We start from the raw sequence: 24,893 nt of genomic DNA, 5'->3' as shown, positions 1-24,893 counted from the left end.
CAGCACCTGAGCCTTTTCAATAACTGCCGCAATTTGTGACACGTGTGACCTCGAATGAGGTTACCTTGCCAGGTTAGCAGAACCTTCCCCAGACTTCTCCAAAGCATTATACTTGCCCACAATACCATGAACAGTTGATCTCAGGCACCCGAAGAATGCAACTCACCCGAAGAATGCAACTAACGTCCAGCAAGAAGACTTTCGATAATTGTGGCTCTTGAGTTGCACTCCGCACTTGTCCATAACATCTCAGCCATTTTGAGGTTCTGATTGTTTACTAGATGCCTATGGCTTTCAAGAATGCCAATCGCAACCTCCTGCGCAACTAGGATGTGGCTGGAAATTAAAATTGACATTGAAATTTGTCCGGATTTAAGCACCGCACCCTATAGTGAGGTGAAAAACAAGACCAACCAAAATGGAACACATGTATTATACCTGCTTGGTGCAGAGCCATTTACGAGGGATGCTTTCCACGTTAATGTTATCACTCTAAAGAACATTATAAAAAACATGTCAAAGTTCTCCACACAAGAAGTATGGACTTATTGGTTCTCAAAATATGTTTATACAAAAATAAACAACATGTATTACCTGTCAACCAGTTACTTTCATTTTTAACGAATGTTTAAAATCTGGCATTTTCTAAGATGCACTCAAAATTGCTAAAATTACATCAATAAGCATCTACTCCAAACCAATATCTATTGTTCAAGTGCTCTCCAAAGTTTTCAAGTCACTTATGAGCAACCATCTAAATAACCATTTTGAAAAGCGTGCTCTCTCAAATATTGTCTGCATTTCAACACAATAAAAATATTACTATCGATACCACTGAAACTCTTAACTAGTTCCTCTAGTATCTATTGTACTTTGTGATAAGCCTTTGACTGTATACTCCTTAGTATCCTATTAGCAAAACTGTAATTGTATGGTGTACACAACCCACCTATAACGGTAATCAAGTTATATAACGTAAGGAGAAGATAGACTGCTACTTACCATAAAGATGACACATTAACTTGTACACAGGCACAACTAAGGGACACTTACACATTAGCTTTCAGCCATAACCTTCGTCAGAAATGGGAATACACATCTATTAATTCACACAAGAAAGCACACCTCACACACACCGCCGCCATCTCAGCAGCTCAGGCTGTAATTTAACTGTCACACAGAATGGAGGCCGAAGCCTGGAGGGGGTGAGGAAGAGAAAAGATAGCAGTGTATAGACATCAGGAGAGAAGAAAGCTGTCTGGTGGAGCGTGCAGGCATGCAACAAGAGTGCAGCATCAGGAGCAGACTGTGGTGCAGGTGGGATGGTGGGGAATTGAGCAGGGAAGGGGAAAGACAGGTGGGTGCGTTTGCAGAGTGCAGAACACAAAGACGGTGGGAGGTGACAACAGGGAGGGGGGTATCTTTTAGTTGTGCCTGTCGGCAACTTAAAAGGCCATCTTTATGGTAAGTAGCAATCTACATTTTCCTTACACTGTTGATATTCCAACTTGGGGTTCCAACTGTTTGTAATCAACTTCTGTTCAAGCAACAAGAAACAGATGGTCTCAGATAGCAACAGGTGCTCTTCACTTGCAGGGCTTAGTCCTTGGCCCCCTTCTTGTCACTGATGTAACTGATAATAAAGCTCCCCACATAGAAGCTATTTCAGCAGTTTGTTATCCATACGGTACAATACAAATACTGCACGATACACATCACAACGCCATAGCATTGCACCAGGCAACTCTGGAAAAATTAGAACAAGAAATGAATAGGATTTCTGTAATCTGCATAAGACACAGGAATTAATTATGGTATGACCTGAATACATAAAAAGTAAATCATTAAAACTATTAGGCTTTCACATCTATTCTTAGACTGAAGTAGCCAGGTACGCAAGAGAATAGCTCGAGGTGCTATCGCATGACGAAACTGACAGATGCAGTCACTACTGAAGATCTGAAGATGGCATACATTGGCTTGTTGCAGTTGCATATCTCCTAAGGCGTACTGATATGGGGACTGTGCTATGTCAGTTAACTTCAGACAATTAAGAGAAAAGTGTAGTCAGATTTATGAGCAAAGTAAATACTAAGAAACACTGCCATCTCCTCTTCATCGAGCTGCAGCTATTGACTGTTCTAACTGACCACTGTTGCCCACAAGGCAGAATGAGGAAGCAAATCTACAATCGTGGGACACAATATTGGCATGTTGAAAACTCCACGAGTCATTAAGGCTACTACATGAATCCTGACGATCCCATTGCTTCTTGATTTGAGCAGCTCGTCTTCTGGCAGCACAACACAGATTGGACATCACTCCAGGCCTCCCTCACTCAGAAAACATCTAAGGAACAGAACCTAGGTCCTTCTGCACCAAAAACAGTGATGCTAACCATTTTTCTATGAAGGTGGTCTTCTGACTGTTGTAAAACTATATATCTAGAAAGAATTACTTTATGTCAAAGCAACTTAACACTTTCAGGCATAGTGACTTCATTTGAGTCCACCCAGTCTCAAGTGTTCACTGGGGGGGGGGAAGGGGGGGGGGGGGGAAGATACGGCTAAGGTTAATTAAGGAAAAATAGTTGTACTTTATTTGTTTGAGGGTCTGGAGGTCTGGAAGGGAAAGGTTGCCATATATTCTTTGATATATATTTCACAAATCTGCATTAGCAGAAAAGCAAAAACAACGTGGAATGCCTCACTGCGGTACCGTCAAGTGTGATCACAAAGGTTTGGCACAGGTCCACGCTAAGATAGTTTTGGTATTTTGTCAATGCATCAATTATAAATTAATTTATTTTGCACACTCTGTGCAACACTGGTAGGAGTTCACGATTAAAAGAATTTAGAAGGAATGTTGTAACAGGTTTGGCAGATACTGGAAGACTGTGACAGGTTTGTAAGGTCCATCACGTAGTACACCTCCCCCCCTCCAAGAGATTCAAACCACAAGTGTCCATGAACATCGTCCTCCAAAACGATGTGCATACTGTAGTACGAGAAAGACCCCTCACAGATCCAGATGGAGTTGTCAAACATGTGATGTAGGCTCATGCTGGTCATCTGACAGGAATTTTTCCATTTCTTTCCACAATTAGTTATTTTGAGTCTATTCAGTGTATGTTGTGTGATTTCTTTATGTACTGTCAAACAATGGAAAATCTACGATGGAATAATGACAATGTTACAAAAAGGATAGGTTGCTACTCACCATAAAGTGGAGATGTTGGGTCACATACAGGCACAACAAAAATACTTACGAAGTAAGGTTTCAGCCAAATGGTGGTCTTCTGAATTATGCAACATGCACATTCACATTCATGCAAACACAACTCTCTTTCACACACACACAACCACTGTAACTGGCTGTCGAGGCCAGACTGTGAGCAGCCAGACCCCCTTCCCTCATGGCTCATATCCCTTTAATAGACCTAGATGCAAGACCTGTCCCATACAACCTCCCACCACCACCACCACCACCACCACCACCACCAGTCTGGTCAAAAGTATCACCTGTCCCATCAAAGGAAGGGCTGCCTATGAAAGCAGACATGTGATCTTAGAAACATTGGCTAATAAAATATTTGTGGACATTAATCACTGGTTCCTAGCCAATTCTTTGTCACTAAACTTTGAAAAAACACACTACATGCAGTTCAGAACGTGAATGGGTGGCCCACAAGTGTATGCCTAACATACGATGACAAGCAGATAGAAAAAGTGGACAGTGTTAGATTCTTGGGATTACAGCTTGATAATAAATTCGACTGGGAGGAGCACACCACAGAACTGCTGAAGTGTTTTAACAAATCTCTATTTGCAATGCGAATCGTGTCAGACGTAGGGGATATAAAAGTGAAGAATCTGGCATACTATTCTTCCTCTCATTGCATAATGGATTACGAGACTATTTTTTGGGGTAGTTCATCGAGCCAAGCTAATGTTTTCCAGGCACAAAAACGTGCAGTAAGAGTTATATGTGGTGTGAACTCGAGAACATCCTGCAGAAGCCTGTTTAGGGAACTAGGGATACTAACTACTGCTTCCCAATATATTTATTCCTTAATGAAATTTGTCATTAAAAATATATCAATTTTCAAACCAACAGCTCAACTCGTGGAATCAATACTAGAAATAAGAATAATCTTCACAAGGATTTAAAGTCACTTACACTTGTACAAAAAGGTGTGCAGTATTCAGGAACACACATTTTTCAATGACTTGCCAGCAGCCATAAAAAGCTTTGCAGCAACCAATGAAATTCAATTTAAGAGAAGGATTTATTGGTGGCCAACTACTCCTACTCCAATGTTGAATTTCTCAGTAGAACCAACTGATTTGTGTGTGTGTGTGTGTGTGTATCACACACTAAAATCTAATTTCTGCACCATTTCAGTGCAGTAATGTGTTCATTGTAAATAAGTATTGTAGTAGTTCTCTTACGTGTTTATTACCTTATAAATAAAAAAACTTTTTTATTTTAAATTCAGTGCATTAGTGTTTGTAAAATGATTCTTTCATATAGTGCTCATTATAAAAAAAAGCCTGGACCTGTGGAAGGTACATTAGCTTATTTGTTTCAGTTGTAAATATTTGTCATGTATTATTGTTTTTCTGACATGTTCTACTTCCTGGAGGACCTCCTCACTACTGATCAATTGGAATGAAAGTAAATCTAATCTAAGCTGCAACCACTGCACTGCGTTATACGTGGGCATGACAACCAACAAGTTGTCTGTCCACCTCAATGGCCGCCAACAAACTGTGGCCAAGAAACGACTGGACCGCCCAGTTGCTGAGCATGCTGCCCAATGCATCATTCTTCATTTTAATGACTCCTTCACAGCCTCTGCCATATGGACCCTTCCTACCAACACCAGCTTTTTTGAATTGCACAGGTGGGAACTCTCCTACATTCCCCTAACCCTCCTGCCCTCAATGTTCGTTAGTCGTTGTCCTTCATCCATCTATCCTCTTCCTGTTCCCACTCCAGCACTACGGGGACCCTGTATTTTTCTATAAGATAACAGAAATTTTTGGAATACAGCGTCAATATTAGTTTTTAAAAATAATGTTGTTACTGTTTTTGTTGTTGTCTTCAGTCTGAAGAATGGTTTGATGCAGTGCTACATGACAGTCTATACTGTATAAGACTCCATCTCGGAATACTTACAGCAACCTACACCCATTTGAACCTGTATTGATGCTCAAGTTCCCCTCTAAATATACCCTAAGCACTTCCCACATTACCAAATTGACTGTTCCTTGATGCCTCTTGAAGGGTCCTATTAACTGGCCCCTTCTTTCAGTCAAATTGTGCCATAAATTTCTTCTCTCCTCAATACTCGCCCAACCCATATAATCTTATCCATTCTTTTATCGCATCACTTTTCAAAAGCTTCTATTTTCTTGTATAAACTGCTTATTGTTTAAGTTTCATTTCTGTACTTTGCTACACTCCACACACAGACATTCACAAAAAGGTCTTACTTATACTTAAATTTATATCAGATGTTGACAAGTTTCTCATTTTCAGCAATAATTTTCTTGCTACTCCCAATCTGATTTTTATATCCTCTCTACTACACCCATCCAGTTATTTTGCTGCCCAAATAGCAATACTCCTCTTCTACTTTTAGGGTTTTGTTTCCTAAACTAATCGGCTGATTCAATTTGACTACATTCCATTACCCTTGTTTTATTTTTATTGACATTCATCGTGCAACCTACTTTCAGGACACTATTCATTCTGTTCAATTTCCCTTCCAAGTCCTTTGCCGTCTTTGATGGAATTACAATCTCATCGGCAAACCTTGCAAATTTCTCCTTAGTTTCCTTTACTACTCACTGAAATAAAGACTAAATAACATCAGGAATAGATTACAAACCTGTCTCATGTCCTTCTGAATTATTGCCTCCCCGTCATGTCTTGACTCTTCCAACAGCAGTCCAGCTTCTATACAAGTTGTAAATACTGATAAAGAAGTTAACTTCAACTTTAAGAAGTTTTCGTAAAAACCAGTTGTATATGAAATGTTACCACGTATACTAAACAAATAAAGCTATTCCGCTTCAGGTAGTCAATTACTAAAGGACTGTTTAAGGCATCAGCATATGAAAAAAGTAAAGTACTTGGCACACAAGATATGTACGAGCGCTTGGGTGAAACTTGAAAAGTGGGGAGTGTACAAACAGACAAAAAGTGTGAAAACAGGTTGTGAGTTTTCCCCAGATGGTTGAGTCAGTAAGAGCACAACTTGTGAAGAACAGTGTTCCAGGTTCGAGTCCCTGTCTGGCACACAGTTTTAATCTATCTAGCAATGTAATTTCAGAAAAAAATCACAGACATGCAATGCTCTACAATGATGAAACACATGGGGCAGCTACACTTACCAGTTATCGGCCTTGTCCCCTGCCAGCCGGGTGCAGTGGATGCGTGACTGCTGGCCTGCACCCACACCAATCACCTGGCCATTCTTGGCATAGCACACAGAGTTACTCTGCGTATACTTGAGTGCTATCGTGGCGACTATCAGGTCCCGCACTGCCTCTGCTGGCAGCTCCTTCCTCTGCGACACCGTGCGCCCCTGGAAGAGGGACTCATCGATGACTGCATCGTTCCGTCGCTGCTCCAATGTCAGCCCAAACAAAGTGCGCCGTTCGATGAGGTCCGGCTCATAGTTCGGATCCATTTCCAGGACACAATAGGCACCACCTTTCTTCTTACTCAAAATCTCGAGTGCTTCTGCTGTGTAGCCAGGGGCAATGATTCCGTCAGAAACCTGGAGCAAAGTATTTAAATTGATAATGGCATTAAGAGGCATATCTGACATCGAAACACGTTAAGTTTGGATGAATACTAGTATTTGCCACAACTGAAACTGAGAGGGGAACGACAACACAAATAAAAGGAAAAAATTACACTTATTAAGTCATTGCCAACAGAAGACTTCAATTTTAACAGTTAAAGTAAAGTTGGAAACAAGTAAACAACAGAAGTGACAACACTTTTTTTTTTTAAATTAGCCTGTAAAATTGATAAATGTTTCATTTTTGACAGCAACTCTTTCGCTGCTACAGACATGCTCTCTGCATACCATGTTGAAGTGGTTTTTGCTACAGCTGTACTTCTCGCCAAATGTTGGTGCCTATGCTGACAGATCACATTCCGGCCAATACAAAATACGTATCATCGATTTGTTTGAAAATTAGTGGATGAAAATTTTTTATTTTTGCACGTCTTATGGTCTGATACCTTCACTCGATAAAAGACTGAATTTATTTTCATTACATACCATAGTTACCATGCCACGTCAAATTAAGTAAAACACTGTGTGAAGTTTTAAGATTTTGTAAAGGCAGAAATGTATCGCATAAACTTCATACATGCCCGAGTTTATCCGATACACTGCAGTGAATGAAATTTAAAGAAGATATCAAAATTGTATGTAACAATGAGAGCAGAAGTATATTTCATTTCATTCTCAAGTTACTGGAATTTATACACGAAGAATGGTTGCACGCGATGCGCCCTTACACATCCTTGCACCTCTCAAATCACGTGGTCATAACAATCGCCGTATCTCAAACAATTCAAGATATCAAAATGAGGCTTTTTGCAGATGGTAGCACACAATGAGGCACATATGTTTTATGATAAATACTTGAAACATTTTTATTCACAGAGATGTGAAAATAATTAATCTGCAACCGTGACAGGTAGTCGCCTCAGGACGCTTTCAGACGACTACAGCACTGTAGGAAAATCCAAGTGGCACAAATATACACGTCCACAGCACCTGGGGAACAACATAACAGGACGTGCATACATTCCCACAGCAGCAAAAGAGTGAAACCCAAATTTTCTATCCTTTTAATGTCTGAACTGTGACAACTTCAGTGCAATTTTGATTTTTCATATTTGGTTCCACAAACCCTTTGAAATTTCTTAAAAATACAACTCGGACGTGGTTTTTTTTTTTTTGCGTGTGTGTGTGTGTGTGTGTGTGTGTGTGTGTGTGTGTGTGTGTGTGTGTGTGTAAAATGCGTTCAGATGACACCAAGGATGGACAACGATTTCTGAAGTTCATTTACTGTTTCTCGACTTTGAGGACCATTAATCTTCAGCATTTTTGCTGTTTAGTTTTGTTAATAACCAATATGATTTTCTAAAGTGTTTTTATTCTCTGACGCTAAGTGTTAATTTTTAGGGGCCAACCTCACCCTGTAATATGAACAAAAGTATCTTTTTGGATACTGTACTTCCAAGCTTAATTTTATAACTAATTGGATAACTTGTATGTAATGATGAGGGAATGTAATTTCATATGATTAAATAAAAGACATGGCATCCATATTCATATTAGTACCACCAAAATACGTACTTTGCACGTTCTATTGAGTTAAAACTATCAATTGTTTGATAGACAATAAGTTTTGTGTAATTCTCATCAAATTCAGTACTGGGATATAACACGTTCTTTCTGAATCAGTTATATCAAAATGTCATGTTTTGAATCCAGGTCCCTGTGGATAAATTTCTGTAGGTGCTCATGCATCAGTATGAAGTGTTACACTTGAAAAAGTGTATGGTCAAAACTGCAACTGTAGTGACTGCAATAAAACTGACCATCAAAGGTGAAAATGTTTTCCATCAAAAAATTTTGCACAACTATGAACCCTCATCAAGAAAAGATAATACCTATTACTAATTGCGGTGGAGTTTGTGTTATACAAGAACTGCAGACAGAAAGACTGGGAAACAGAAGAAATCGATTCTAAAGTTTTTAAATTGCTAAAATGTTAATACATTACTAAAAAAGGCAGTTAAACAGTCTGAAACTATGGCTTAGAATGAAGACAACAGAGTTAGGTGAGAGCAGGAGATATGAATGACTCAACTGCCAAGTAACTGCCACAAGTTAAGTAAAAACTTTCCACAAATAAAGACTTATCTTTTATGGCATAAATGATCCACAATGATAAAAGAGTGTCTGTGTTGTATGCTCCATCTGATCGCTGTAGGAATTCTTCATAACAGAGATCTTTGTAGCACTGCATGAATCAAGATGATACCAATTTCAGAAACACAGAAAACGATAATTATTGCAACATACAGCACATGTAATGAATGCTGAATGCAGTTATAATGGGAACCTACCTTCAAAACTTTAGAGAAGAGTCTCGTTTTTTCAGGGTAAAAATTATGAAAATAATATATTATTCATTGGATATTGATGATCTGAACATATCATAAATCTGTTATAATTACACATGAGTAAAAAAAAATGTAATGGCAGCAAGACTCAATGTAGAGACCTCAAGCTACAAGTTTACTCGCTTGGCTGCAGAGTCCTTGAATATTAGCAAAAATACAAATAATATAAGCACACCTAAAATTTTTAAGCCCTGTTTCCTCGAAAATGGTTGAGGGTTTTGTCTTTCTGTTTACTTATATTGAAGTCTTAGTTGTGGCCTACACACCAAGCTGATGAGGCAAGTTTCTACAGTCCACTTGCGAGTAGTACATGAGGAGGAGGACCAGCAGTTTTTCTCTTATCACAAATACATTAAGTAATCCAGAAGTAAATACCACAATTATCAGTTTCCAGACATTACTTCTGATCATAATTTGTTGTAGCCAGTAATGGTTTCTTCTGCCTGTTAATGTTAGGCCCGGCACTGTGTGTCCAGTTGGCACAATGAAGGCGCGCACACACACACACACACACACACACACACACACACACACACACACACACACACACACACACAATATTTATCTCAGTTGTAAACGTATTAAATCATGACATATTCCCATCATTACCAAGATAGGTCACTTCATACACCAATTCCATGTGGAACACACAATGTTCATGCCCCAGACAACTTTCCTGACATGCATTGCTAACAATACGTAAGTTACACGAAAGTATTCAGTCATGTTGTTTTCTCAAATTCATTTATAGCTCTACACAGTGGCTGATAAAATACACTACACCACCCAAGTTGGCTTGGCATAGACACTTAGCACTACCTGTGAAGTGTCAGGCTGCGTTGCTAGTGAATGAATAAAATAAACCCTAATGCCGCAGTCAGCAGCAATGCTGGTGTTACCACAATTTGCTCTCTAAGCCTACCTACAGTCTCACCGTGTTACTGTATGAACAGAAAACATAAGAAAATGATGGGTTAAAAATTAAAACACATACAAAGGAAAGTAAAAGGGGCATATAAAACTGAATCAATATTCAAACCTCTCGAGAGATTATCTTGGCAGTGACTGCATCACACGTCCTGGAAAGGGCCACAAAGTCTCCGAAGGACGACATCCTGTCTGCTCCACGGGCGCGGGCATAGGCAGTGGCCAGGGGCGTAAGCTGCTCCAGGAGGTCCTCCACCATGCACAGCCGCGCCTGCCAACAGCAAAACCGTGCATGTGTTTGGCAATTTATTTTTCACTCCAGTAGTGAGCTACCACTCGCAGACAACCAGTTCGATATCTATGAGCCATTACACTGAATGCAACAGCACTTGTGCAGAGAAGAAAGTAATCCCTCAAAATCCCCTCGATAAGAGTTAAAAATTACATTGGTGCAAAAGTTCATTTTTTTTTCCCCCTCACATGTTGGTATTCCTGTTTGGGATAATGTCACTGGACAATCCACAGCAAGAAAATGGCTTTCTCATTTTAGGGAGGGTCATTTTGACATTAGTGACTATGTTTGAGAAGACCTTCAGTGTTTGATGAAATTTGTGTAAACACATTAATCCACAATGACCCACATCAGTGTATTCAAGAACAGTACAAAGTGATGAACTGCGATCATTTCACCACGGTGTGACATTTGCAAGCAATGGGGAAGGTTCCAGAATCAGGTGTATGGGTAGTGCATGCTCTAAGCCCATATCACAAAAATCTGCAGCTGGCCGTATGTGCATCTCTGCTGGCTCAACATCAATTGTCTCCTGAACAACACCAACCATTCCTATCCTGAATTGTTACTGCTGACGATAAATTGTGTCTTTAAGCTAACATAAGGAAAAGAAAGGAATGTTTGAGCCCAAACAAAGCAGCAGCTCCCCACCTGCACATGCCCACAAAAGATAATGTTACGCATCTAGTGGAACAGCAAAGGTGTTATGTGCTACAAACTGCTTCTCCGAGGTGTCACTATCACCGATGGCATTTATTGTCAACAACTGAGATGTCTTCCCAACACAATCAAAGAACAATGACCAGGAACACTGCACGAACTGATGCTACTGCAGGATAATGCCCGACCCTGCTCTGCTAGACACAAAAAACAGTGTACAGGAGTTAGACTGGGAACACACTTTGCACCCATCTTATTCACCTGATCTTGCGCCTTCAGATTATTGCCTTTCCCCCTTCTCTACTCCACAACCTTCAAGGCATTTCCTTTCCACTTGTAAATGCGATCTGCACATGGTTCAACGAGTTCTTCACCTCAAAACCATAGGATTTCTATGGTTGCAGAATTGAAAATTTACCTCAGCATTGGCAGACTGTTGTAAATAGTGAAGGAGAATATATTATTGATGACTGAAGTCTCCATTACATGTATCTGTTGTGCTTATTAAATTTATTGAAAAATGCTATGAACTTATGCACCAATCCGATATTTGGTATTGTCTGTACTTGTGTGCCACATAGGAGGAATGATACATTCGGTGCACAGTTTAGGCCACTGCTCACCACATCTTTTATGCGAGGTCCATTGTCAGTGGAAAGTGCAGGCTCACTTACTATTATAAACAAAATTATTTTTTAAGCAGAACTTTACATGACCATTTTTAAGAGCAGTCCCAAATTAGTCTAGTGCAATATTAGTTTTATCATACTTATGAATAGGGACATTGAAACAAAAAGAATAATCAGTACTCCAGCAGCATTCAAACACTGCTGCTGCACGCCAATCGCAGTCAGTGTGGCCCGGGCAGTGCTGTCACTGCTGGAGTAGTGATTATTCTTGTTTTAGGGTCCCTGTTAATACAGCGAAACTGTGATTGCAGTTGACGAAGATTTATCATGTGTTCACATAGTGCTTACAAATTGTTGTGGAAAAAGAAAAAAAAATAGGGGACATAAAATAAGTGTAAACCACAATCTTACAGTTGTAAATGATAACATAATTTAAATTCCCTGCTGAACAGCACGTATCTCACCGTGACACATCTATAGTTAACTCTGCTATAAATAGCGGCGTGAGTCAGACAATAACTCACTGTCTGGTCGGAGTCCAGGCAGTGAGTACACACAACTGCAAAATTTGCAGCATTCTAAGAAGACAGCTGCATCGGTCATCGAAATATTATGCACAAACTGGAAATGACAACCTGGTTGAACACCCAGAAGCTCACTATTAATCATGCCGAGAAAACATGATAGAACTATCAATAATGCTGCTCCATTTCAAACTGAGGAATAAGCATTACAGATGATGTTCCTGTGATCCACGGGTACACAACTTGGAGCATAAATGTTTTTAGAATGCAAAAAAGAGCTCCAAGAATAATTTGTGGCAGTACAGAAATGGAATGCTATTAACTTCACTACTAAGCTCAGTGTTCTAAGCTTACTTATCTATGGAACTATCTTATTCACTTGGAACTTCAAGAAAACAGGCAAATTGTTTCAGAATAAGAAAAAGTACACAATTACTGTAGCATAGGGCAATCACAAAAATACAGCAAAGATATTCCAGATCATCATCCTATCAGAGGTGTATAACTGACATTTGTACCATACTACACAATAAGATACCGTGGGAAATAAATATTTCTACATTCACGGCATTTCTAATAAAACACTATTTCTATTCTCTAAAAGGATTTCTGAATATGCAAAAATAAATATTACATAAACAAGCACTCGTATACTGAGGTTGCAGAATACCTACCTTATTTTATTTTGTCTATTTCTTTTGCTGATAAAATGGATTATTGAATCAACATTTTGACCTGTCCAATATCACTTTTACAATTCACACTGTACAATAAAACTGGACTGACACAAATCAATCAATTGTACCATTAAAAAAAAAAAAAGAGCCACACTCAAATTTTCTGTGGACAAATTTTTGTTGCGACTTATATTTGAATCTTACAGTATTTCAAAAGAACCCAAAAAAACACTGATGTGACAAAAGTCATGGGATACCTCCTAATAACATGTGGGATCTTCTTTTGCCCAGCGTAGTGCAAAAATTTTAAGTGGCATGTACTAAACAAGTCACTGAAAATCTTTGCAGAAATATTGAACCATGTTGCCTGCATAACCACCCATAATTGCAAAATTGTTGCCAATGCAGGATTTTGCGCATAAAGTGACCTCTTGATTATATCCCATAAATGTTCAATGGGTAGCCAAATCATTTGCTCATATTGTTCAGAACGTTCTTTAAATCAACTGCGAGAAACTGTTGCCCACTGACATAGTGAATTGTCATCCATAAAAATTCTATCATTGTTTGGGAACAAAGTCCATGAATGGCTGTAGATGGTCTCCAAGTAGCAGAACACAACCATTTCCTGTCAGTGATCAGTTCAGTTGGACCAGAGGAACCAGTCCATTCCATATAAAAACCACGCAAACAATTATGGAGTAACAACCAGTTTGCACAGTGCCTTGTTGACAAATTGGGTCTGTCATACTCAAACACTATCATCAGCTCTTAGCAACTGAAATTGAGACTCATCTGGCAGTCATCTGCCAGGAGAGGTGCTGCATGCAGCATCATGCTGTTACCAAAGACATTCGCGTCAATCATCCGCTGCCAAAGCTCATTAATGCCAAATTCTGTCACAATGACCTGAGGGATATATTCATTGTACGCCCCCACATTGATTTCTGTGATTATTTCATGCAGTGTTGCTTGTCTGTTAGTACAGACAATTTCTCGCAAATGCCACTGCTCTTTATCATTAAGAAAAGGCCATCACAACTGCAGTGTCCTCGGTGGTAAGTAACGCCTGAAATTTAGTATTCTTGTCACACTCTCGATACTGTGTATCTCCTAATACCGTATTTCCTAATGATTTCCAAAATGGAACATTCCACATGTTTAGCTCCAAACACCATTCCACGTCTAAAGTCTGTTAATTCTCGATCGTGTGGCCATAACAACATCAGATAGCTTTTCACACAAATCACTTTAATATAAATCACAGCTCCGCCAATGCACTGCCTTTTTATACCTTGTGCCGTGACACTATTGCCATCTGCATACATGCATTTTACTGTCCCATGACTTTTGTCACCTCAGTTTAAGTGTAACAGAGTAACACACATTAACAAAGCACCCCACCTCATCTTTAGTGAGTGGGACACCCACTGCCGCCCCTGCAGGGCTGACGTGCTTGAACGAAGTGGCTGCCGGCAGCCCGAGCGCCCTGTCCAGTTCGCGCACCAGCTGCCAGCCGTTTAGTGCGTCGCACAAGTTGATATAGCCGGGGGAACCGTTGGCAACACGCAGTGGCAGTGCACCCCGCGTCGTGAACAGCTGCGCCGGCTTCTGGTGGGGGTTGGTGCCGTAGCGCAGTGTCAGCTGGCCCTGCCCACTGCTGAACTGCCGCCGGAAGTAGTCGGAGATGGCATCGTCATACTGCGCTGTGTGTGTGAATGCCTTCAGTGCCAGGCGCTGCCTGCAGAAACAGTAAGGCAACAATTCTGACATACTGCCGCAATCTTCCGTCCCACATTCGCCTTATTTGTGGCCACGAGATTAATTGAGGCAACCGGAATCTATTCATTTTTGGGGTGGAATTCACATACGGTTATCTCTCACGGTGGTATTCTGCTGCTCAATGGCATTGCACAATATCCTGGTACATTTCTATCCCACCCCTGCACCCAATCCTTTTGCTCCATGGCTCTTATCGCTGTAGAAGACCCAGATGCAAGACCTGTCCTATTCATCATACCAGCACCAGCTACTCCAATTCTGTTACAGGTGTCGCCTATCCCATCACGAGCTGGGCCACTCATGATAGAAGCCACTCGGCCTAGTAAATTACCTGCAGCCACTGAGCAGCATTCTATGTGGAAATGATCAATAACAGGCTGTCTGTGAGCACAAACAACTACCACCTAACTGTGACAACCCTGGACTGAACCTTCACTAGTCCCTCTCCTCGACCTGCCTCGACATTCTACCTGCTCCCGTGCCCCAGCCTCACGTACCCCTTGTCTCTCTCCCTCCTCTCCCACAAGCTAGCATCTATCCTGCAAAGTCCTTTCCCTCTTTCCCAGTTTTTTCTGCTTCATCTCCCCCGCCCCCTTCCAATCATAGCAATTGTGACTGCTTCTGCTCGCCCCCAATGAAGCACTGCTGTATGAAAAGGCATGCAAATCCAAAACCTTGTGTATCTACACTACAATAACCATTGTCTACTGGGCTAGGAAAGAACTATGCCCTGGCAGACATGGTACACTTACACAATCAACTGCAACTAGCTCCTGTCATAGGTATTCCTACTGTAAATAGCAGCAAATAAATTTCCATACTGTGTAATAGTGCGGTGATTGCCTCAGAATCTTCAATACAGGAGTTGGCCACCAAGGGTGACAAGGGGCTACCGACGACAAAGCCGTTAATTTGAAGATTTCAATCTTTGGTCTTCCTATCCCATGCCGGGAGACTGTCCTCCAAAATCAGTTAAATCTTAAGCACAAACAACAACAGGATGTTTTGCCTGTCACCATCAAAGTCCATTCTGTTCAGTTATGTGAAGGACTGTCTGGCGATACAGAGCACTCTCCCATGCGAGTGTGGACTTCTGTACATCAAACAAATAACACGAAGCATTTGAGAATGATGCATGGAACACCAATGTTACACTTGTCCACTACCTCACGACAATTCAGTGGCCGAACACCCAACTGTGCCATCCACTCACTGGACTATGACACCCTTGAAATTCGGGCATCTGTATCATCTTTCTGGGACAGTGGGTACCTTACATCAATGCTACTCGTGGAAATGAAGTCCCATGCTTCTTGATAGAGTGTAGGGGAACAATGCAGGAGACCCACACCGCGGTACTAGGCAAGGTCCTAATGGAGGTGGTTTGCGTTGCCTTCCTCCAACCTTAATGGGGATGAATGATGATGATGAAGACAGCACTACAACACCCAGTCATCTCAGGGCCGGTAAAATCCCTGACCCCACTGGGAATCGAACCCAGGACCCCTTGCTCGGGAAGCGAGAGCGCTACCACGAGACCACGAGTGGTGGACCACCAATGGATTAAAGGAAGAAAATTAATGTCTATATGTTTCAGTACAAACCCCAATTTCTTGTCTAGTCTTCACAGCCCATACACAAGATGTGAGATTTATGTTGGTGGCAGTAGGACCTATCTGCAATCTGCTGCAAATGCTGATCCTCTAAACTTTATCAGTGTTTTGAGAAAATAACATCTTGTTCCTTCATGGGATTCCCATTTGAATATAAGGAGCATTTGCACAATACTTGTCTTAATTGAATCTGAAAGTAACAAATCTATCAGCATGCCTCTGAATTGGTTTGGAGTCTTACTTTAATTGGTGTGGTAGGGATCACTAACACATGAGCAGTACTCAGGAATGGGATGTCCAAGTTGTCTGTATGTGGTGGGTTGCTCAAGTATTGTTGCACAAATTTCTGTTTATGGTCTCCTTTAGAGATGAGATGCCTTTTCTACAGCCTAACTTATGTGCTTGTTACATTTCATGTCACTTTGCAATGTTATACCTACATATTTACTTAGCATGCTGACTGTGTGAAGCATTACATCACTCTACAGGATTGTTTATCCTACTTATCTATTTCAAGTTAGTTAACCCACATTTATAGCAACTTGCTATACAAGACACAAAATGGAAAATCTCGTCAAGTCACCCTGTATCATCCAACATTCACTCAATGATAATATTTTCCCATACATTGCAGCACCACTGGCATACAGTGGCAGATTGCTGCCAATCCACCTGCCTCATCTTGTAAGTATATATAGAGAACAAGAGCAGCCCTATCACACTTGCCTGGGACACTCCTAATGATCCCCTTGTCTCTGATGAACACATGCCGTCGAGGACAACACACTGGGTTCTAGTACTAAAAACGTTGTTGATGCACTGTCATGTCTATGTTAACAGTCTGCATTGTGGCATCTGGCACATTCAGTAATCTATTCTCACATATGATAGAGTGACCCTGTCAATGTGGTGTAACACTTATCACCAGAGTCCATCACCAACTATGTCTCTAGCAGAGGGCTTGCAAACGTTTACTACCCATGTGGCATTTGTTCCGTTGGTACTGTCAGCAAACACGGACTGGCTCAGTTCATGGGTTTACTGGTAGCTCAAAGATCTACATTAACCTTCCACACACCACTGAAGTGCATGGGAGAGAATACTTCCTATTGTACAACACATTAGAGTTATCTCCCTTTCCATTTACATATGGAGCACAGGAACAATGATTGCTCAAATCATCCTGTGCATGCTATAATTAGTCTACTATTATCTCTGAGGACCCCACAAATGATATGTATGGAGCTGGAGAATATTCCCACATTTACTCGATAAAGCAGGGTAGCTGGATATTTCACAGCAGAAATACTAGAAGAGGAGGAGAACTGCTAACAAGCAGCACTCCCAGAACTTCATCAATCGAGAAAATATTGAAGTTATTACTTGGTCCTGAAAACAGCATTTTATACTAAGCTGTAAAATCCTATGTGCAGGGGAGTGAAATTATAAACCAAGTGTGTGTCACACGTATAAATTTACCCGCTCATACACGACTAATGTTAAAACTGGAGTGTATTGTTCCGCCGAAAGATTGCTGTAAAATAAAAGACTTTCATATAGAACATACAGTTTACATTATTTCACATAGGTGAGAATGCATAAATAGGACCCATTACTTATTAAATTGATTGAACACTTACCTTATTGTAGTACTACTGCATATGACTTCTGTATCATAAGTTTTACCTATATAACTGTCAGAAATTTTCATATGATATAAAACATTTATAATCTGAAGGACTGTAGCATAAATGTTGAGGCATGGAGACATACTGTGTACTACACTTTATTATCTTTGGTTTGACTTGTAAACATAAATCAGTTGTGTACCCACCAGTATGTAGTGCGTCCACACAAAATGTTAGAACCAGTCTGTACCATGTAAACAAAGAGTAATAGTGTTTGGTACACTTCATTCTTGACACTGTACAAATGCATTGTATTAAGTATTTTGTTCCATGTATGAATGCTGCCAGCCCCCATTACTTTCCGAAGGCACAAAGAAATTAAAGACATTAGCTGCCATGGGCAAACTCGAAAATTTGTGTCATACCCGGATTCAGACCCAGGTCTCCTGCCTGTTAGGCAGATGCACTGACCACTATACCATCCGGACACAGTGGTTAACACAGCTGCATGGATTACCCTAGCACACCTCCTGTCAGACCCAAATTCTCAATTTATCCACATACTACTGATGTAGTGTCCCTTACCCATTATCCTCATTACGTGTGGCATTTCACCAATTCCCATAAGAGTTCAAGCTTTGTATGCATATGCACAGAAAGGATCATATAAGTCGTTTCCATTCTTTCGGACATGTCCAAAAGAACAGACACCCCCACATATATAATTAAGATGAGGAAGGCAAATGATTTCTTCACTGCAGACGCACACCAACCTCAAATGCCTACGGGAATCAGCAAAATGCCACGAGTAATGAGGATAATTGGCAAGAGGCACTACATCAGTAGTGTGTGGATATGTTGAGAATTTGGGTCTGATGGAAGACATGCTGGGATAGTTGTTAACCACTGTCTCCGGATGGCACAGTGGTCAGCGGATCTGCCTAGTAAGCAGGAGGCCAGCCACTGTGGCTGAGCAGTTCTAGGTGCTTCAGTCCGGAACCGCGCTGCTGCTACAGTCACAGGTTCGAATCCTGCCTCGGACATGGATGTCTGTGATGTCCTTAGGTTAGTCAGGTTTAAGTAGTTCTAAGTCTAGGGGACTGATGACCTCACATGTTAAGTCCCATAGTGCTTACAGCCATATTAGTAAGCAGGAGACACAGGTTCAAATCCCAGTCTGGCATATATTTTCAACTCTTCCCCATTTATATAAATCAATGCCCACTGGCAGCTAATATCTTTAATTCCTTTGTGTCTTGATTCATAATGACAGCAGATGTTTTATAGTTTTAATTTCTGTTATGGAGGACAAGTTTTATGTTACTTGATGCCAAAGCTTTAATAGTGCTATGTAGACTATTGTAAGTGACAAAATTACTTATTTGACATCTGATTGTGCTTTGTCATCTACACCATATAGCACTGCACTGAAAGTTAAATATGAAATGTGTTCATTTTCTTGCACTTAGTAATTAGAATACCTGGTAAGAATCTGAAGAGTGAAACTAGTTCTGGGTAAAGAATTATTTACTAGCAGCTCTTGACAGTTGATATATAACTTTTTTTTTTAAAAAAATGTATTGTACATCAATAGAAGGAAAGACACATTATGTACTATTACACAAGTGCCTAACAGGCTCTGGAAGCTGTGGTAGCCATTAAACATTTAGGAGTATGTGTGCAGAGCAATTTAGGGGAAAACAACTATGTAAAACAAATTGCAGGGGAAAGGCAGATGATAGAGTGAGAGTTATTGAAAGAATACAGAGGAAATGTAGTCCACTCACCAAGGAAACAGTTTAAGAAACCCTCATTTGAACAATATTTGAGAAGATTATCAGTCTTTGACCTGTACTGGCTTGGATTTATACAAGAAATAGGGAAGACCCAAAGAAGAACAAGTTTCACCACAGTTTCATCTGACAAGTACAAAAGCATCACAGAGATGCTCACCCAGCTCCAGTGATACACTGCAAGACGGGGGTTTTACACTGTCATGTTGTTTGCCATTAAAATTATTAGAGCGTACATACCTAAAAGAACCAGCAAATATATTGCTTCCTCCTATGTATATCTTGCAAAACAACTAAAGATAAAATCAGAGAGATCTGAGCTCACACATATTCTTACTAGCAAATGTTCTTCCTGCGCACAATTTGCAACTTGAACAGGAAAGGGGAATGCGACAGTGATACACAAGGTACCCTCCTCCACACAGTAAAATATGGCTTGGGAATACAGGTGCAAAAGAATATTTTGGGTAAGTAATGCACATGTGTAGACGAAATGTGGAGTGACGTGTTTGTACATAAAAATGTTTCTGCTGCTCGTTTCTCTCTCAGTTGCCTTCACTGACACATGAGGCTGCTGACCCAAGTCTTGGAAAGGAAGGATAGCACATACGTGTGTGTGTGTGTGTGTGTGTGTGTGTGTGTGTGTGTGTGTGTGTGTGTGTGTGTAGGGGGAGGGGGTGAACATAAACACATATCTGTGAGTGTTTTGACAATAAGTCAGACCAACAATGTTATATAACTACTGATGCAAGAAGCCTGAGCATTTATAAGTTGGGGCAGATGCCTAGGATAAATCCGTGGGCAGATGCCCAAAGTTCATCATGTCCTGGCATTTATGCATTTTAAAGATTAATTGACAAGTGGCCCTTATAAAAAAAATTTAACATGATATTTTGTATTGGAAAAGGTGTTTTGCAACACTGCTTTTCAGGGAGTGGGTAACCAAGTTCAAATAGTTGCTTGGGAATTAGGGGAGCGTTATTAGGGGAAATAAATTGGACTGTAAACATAACTATTTACATTTTTAATGAGGTCGATTCTTGGGGTAGTACATAATAAAAATGAAAACAACATTCAAGCTTAAAACTAATTTTTGAATAAAGTATAGTTTATGTTGAGTAGCTAGCCTGTAGGTGGTATTTTTACTTACACTATACTACTGCAAAAAGTAAGAAATTGTTCTCAGTCAGCTGCTTGATCCTTATAATTTGAAGAAGAGTCATGAAGTTCTGACTCTGCCTCCTATTCTCCTAAATCTTATTCCTCACCGACTACCGGATTCCTTTCCCACTTTGCTTGGACTGTTCAACATGGACTTTTTCCTTGGGATCGACAAGCTTAGGTCATGTTCCTGCTCCACTGATTGACTGACTGATTGATGGATTGCTTACTGAGAGGGTTTATGGGACCAAACGGCAAGGTCATCAGTCCCACAATTCCAAAGTTACTCACAGAAGAAAGAGGGTCTGCTAAAAGTGGACAGATCCGGTAAAGGGGAGTCAAATCATAAAATAATGAAGTTAAAACACACACAGTAAAAGGCATAAAAGGTGAGGCCAAATCTAAACTGGAAAAAAAGAACAATCTTCCATGCGGAGTAGTCATGGGGTCCCACACCAAGAAGACATGAAGAGAGGTCCCAACCACAACCACCCTGCCCTACTCCTCCACCTTGTATGTGGAAATAAAAACCACTTTCATGGAGGAAACTGAAGATCAGTTCAACCATCTGTGAATCATCTGCTAATATTAAAATTAAGGAATCTAGAAGGCTATACTTAGCACAAAGGCACAAAAGAAGGGGACATTCCACCAATATGTGGCTCCACAACCACACTGTGGGGATGGTTTGTTATGCAGGAGGAAACAATAGGTGCGCCAGGTATGACCAAAGTGTAGACAGCATAAAACAGTGGATTCCTTCAGAGAGGGATGGAAGAAAGAGGCAAACTGCAATGGACTCCTTCACTGTGTGGAGTTTATTACCATGAGCAGTAGCACACCAGATGGCATTCCACCAAAGAGAGATTTGGCAGTTCCGCATATCTGCAACTAGAATCTTGACGAGAATGGGAGGAGGGGGAGGAATGGGGGGTTAAGCATATGCTTCTTTGGCCAAACGGTCAGCCAGTTCATTCACTGGGATGCCCCCATGACTTGGGACCCAGAGAAAGACAACTGAGCTGGCAGCCTGGCCGAGGGCAGAGAGAAGGCCATGGATAGCAGAGACCAAAGGGTGGTGAGAGTAGCATCAGTCAATAGCCTGGAGGCTGCCCATTGAGTCAGTACACATTAAAACACGGTGCAGAGAGGTCTGAGAAACCAAGTGGAGGGCTCTGTGAATGACTAGAAGCTCAGCTGTGAACGTACTACATGATGCCGGCAATAAATGGTGTTCTAAGCCAGTAGGAGACATGGAAGTATATTCCACCTCATCTGTTGTTTTAGAACCATCAGTGTAGAAGATGGTGGCACCCTGTAACTCTGCAAGCATGGCACATAAAAGATGCCGGAAAACCACAGGGGTGACAGAGACCTTGGGACCCTGGAATAGGTCGGTCCTAATCCGTGTCTAGGCGCCATCCAAAGTGGGGTGTGGGAGGAAACACACGGGGTGCATTCCAGTGAGTGGAAATGGAGATTCTGACAGGGGGAAGTGAGACACATGCCAACTGGCAATCAACACCCGTGGACGGTTGTCAGGAGGGAGACATCCCTCATTTGCAAAAAAGGTCAGGGTACACGGGATGGTCAGGGAATTGGTGAATGGCGATTGTGTAAGAAACCAGGAGTTGGTTCTGTTATATTTGTAGAAGGGGAATCCCTGCTTCTGTGAGGAGACTCAACGGTACTAGTATGAAAGGCACCAATAGCCAGACACACCCCACAATGGTGAACAGTGTCAAGTATTTGCAGAGTGGAAGCAGCCACCGAGTCATAAACCTGACTGCCATAATCTAATCTGGACAAGATCAGAGCACGGTACAGAAGTAGAGTGGTATGGTCTGGAGCCCAAGATGTTTGGGCCACAAGGCGGAGAGCATTAAGCTTCCGCATGCATGTAGTCTTTAGGTGGCGAATATGGTGCAGCCACATCAGCCTCTTACCAAAAATAAGGCCCAAGAAACAGGACTGTGTTTCAACATCGAGGATCTGGTTACTTAAATAAAGTTCTGTATCGGCGTTTACTGTGGGTCAATGACAAAAATGCATAACCTGCGTTTTGGAGGGAGAAAACTGGAGGCCGTGGGAGATGGCCTACGCAGAGGCCCATTGGATGGCGCCTTGGAGCCAGTACTCAGCAGATGCTGCTGAGCGGGAGCAGCACCATATACAAAAATCATCGACGTACAACACCAGGGTAACCACATGCTCAACAGAGGTTACAAGCCCATTGACAGCTAGGAGCAAGAGTGTGACGTTTAATACAGAACCCTGTGGGATACCACTATTTTGAATCTGATGGGCACTGAGTGAAGTGCCAACTCAAACCCGGAAGAGCCAGTGAGATAAAAACTCATGGATAAAAATCTGAAGGGGGCCAAAGAAGCACCAGTCATGGATGGCAACTAAAATGTGCCCAAGCCATGTCATATGCCTTTATGTAGATTTTCTTAAAAAAAAAAAAAAAAAAAAAAAACCATGGTTAGTAAAAGCCTGTCAGATTACTGTTTCCAGTCTGAGTAAATGGTCTGTTGGAGATTGTCCTTTGTGGACGCCACACTGATATGGAGACAAAAGGCCCTGAGATTCGGGTAACCAACATAATCTGAAGCTAACCATCCCCTCGAGCAGTTTACAAAGTACATTCATCAGGTTAATTGGGTGGTCACTGTCGAGAAATGTTAGGTTCTTCCGAGGCTTAAGGATGGGGATAAGTATACTGTCTCATCATTGTGACAGGAAAGCACTCTTGAGCCAAATGTGGTTGAAGACTGAGGAGACGTTGCCTCTGGGGAATGTCCAAGTGTCGGATCATCTGTTTGTAGATGGAATTTGTGCCTGGGGCTGTGCCTCGTGAAGAGGCAGAAATTGTAAAAAGAAAAAGAACATTATCAATGATAAGCAGCTGTCAGCAACACACGCCCTTTCCTCACTACAACAAGTTGGAGTGCTAGTTAAAAAACCATGCTTCTCTCTTCTGTCCTTTGGTTCCTAGTAATAAAGGCAATGAATGATTTAAACATTTACCAACTTTTAACTTTGGGAATATCATTCCATACCTTATTACAATTGATAAATTATATGTTCTAGCAGTAAAAACTTTAAAGAGTATCCTTTCCTTTTTATAAATTCCCACATTTTGGGAATTTAAAACCGCTTTGGGTTAATACCCTTTTATAAATGTCTTGCCCACTGGGCATTTGTCTAGCCCACATCATGAAATATAACTAATGCAAATTAGGTCAAATCGTGCTTACATGTCTCTGTATATATTGAAGTGACTAATACTACTTTGCAAAATGTTTCACAGACAAATACGCCACCATCACTACTACCAAACCATGAAAATTTACACAATGTTAAAAATACGTCGCACAACATGCTTACAAATTTCCACACGACAACTGTAACCAAGTATAAATGAAAGGCAGCCTACCTCGTTGCAAGTTCAGTATCCTTGCCAGGCGACTTCTGAATTTCAGCAACTACCGAATCGTAGTCTGAAGGATCACAGAGCACAGTAACACGGTCATGATTCTTGGCGGCCGCACGTAACAGTGTTACCCCACCTGTAATTCACCATATCACTTCTTTATAGCCAAAATTTAATTAATCTACAGGTGTAATCCAATCCACATTTCATTTCTACAACACAAAATAATAATAAAAGTAAAGCTGTACAGCCCCCACACAAGATATACAACCTGTGCGACTACAATGTTCTGGCTGAATACACTGTCTCTGGATTACAGTTCTGCATCTTGACTGGCTTGAGGTAACCCCTCAGGTGTAGTGAGCAAGGGGAGAAAGACATCTCTTAATGAGTAGAGTATGACAACATTTCACTTTTGATTTGGGGGAGGGGGATTGTTTCCCCCAGGTGCCATTAGACAGGTAACCTGAAACTGGCAAAGTGCACCATGAGCCACAAAGTGGGTTTCCTATTTATTAGTATGGATACCTAGCAGCCTTATGCCTG

At 41.0% G+C, this 24,893-nt stretch overlaps 1 protein-coding gene across 6 annotated transcripts in view; it reads right to left on the bottom strand.

Moving 5' to 3' along the window:
- Window positions 1-24,893, bottom strand: part of LOC126428139 (bifunctional purine biosynthesis protein ATIC) — a 97,416-nt gene that overhangs the window by 35,052 nt on the left and 37,471 nt on the right. For all 6 annotated transcript variants that reach the window (XM_050090046.1, XM_050090047.1, XM_050090043.1 and 3 more), the window contains exons 5-8: window positions 24,351-24,483; window positions 14,339-14,675; window positions 10,265-10,423; window positions 6,402-6,790 (exon numbers count right to left, since the gene is read on the bottom strand). In XM_050090046.1, coding sequence (XP_049946003.1) covers window positions 6,402-6,790; window positions 10,265-10,423; window positions 14,339-14,675; window positions 24,351-24,483 — 1,018 coding nt within the window. The remainder of the gene's footprint in view (window positions 1-6,401; window positions 6,791-10,264; window positions 10,424-14,338; window positions 14,676-24,350; window positions 24,484-24,893) is intronic.

Source organism: Schistocerca serialis, chromosome 12 (genome assembly GCF_023864345.2).
Source record: "Schistocerca serialis cubense isolate TAMUIC-IGC-003099 chromosome 12, iqSchSeri2.2, whole genome shotgun sequence".
In the NCBI taxonomy this organism is placed as follows: domain Eukaryota; kingdom Metazoa; phylum Arthropoda; class Insecta; order Orthoptera; family Acrididae; genus Schistocerca; species Schistocerca serialis.
The sequence above is the reverse complement of the archived record's forward strand: the minus strand, read 5'-3'. Positions and strand labels throughout refer to the sequence as shown.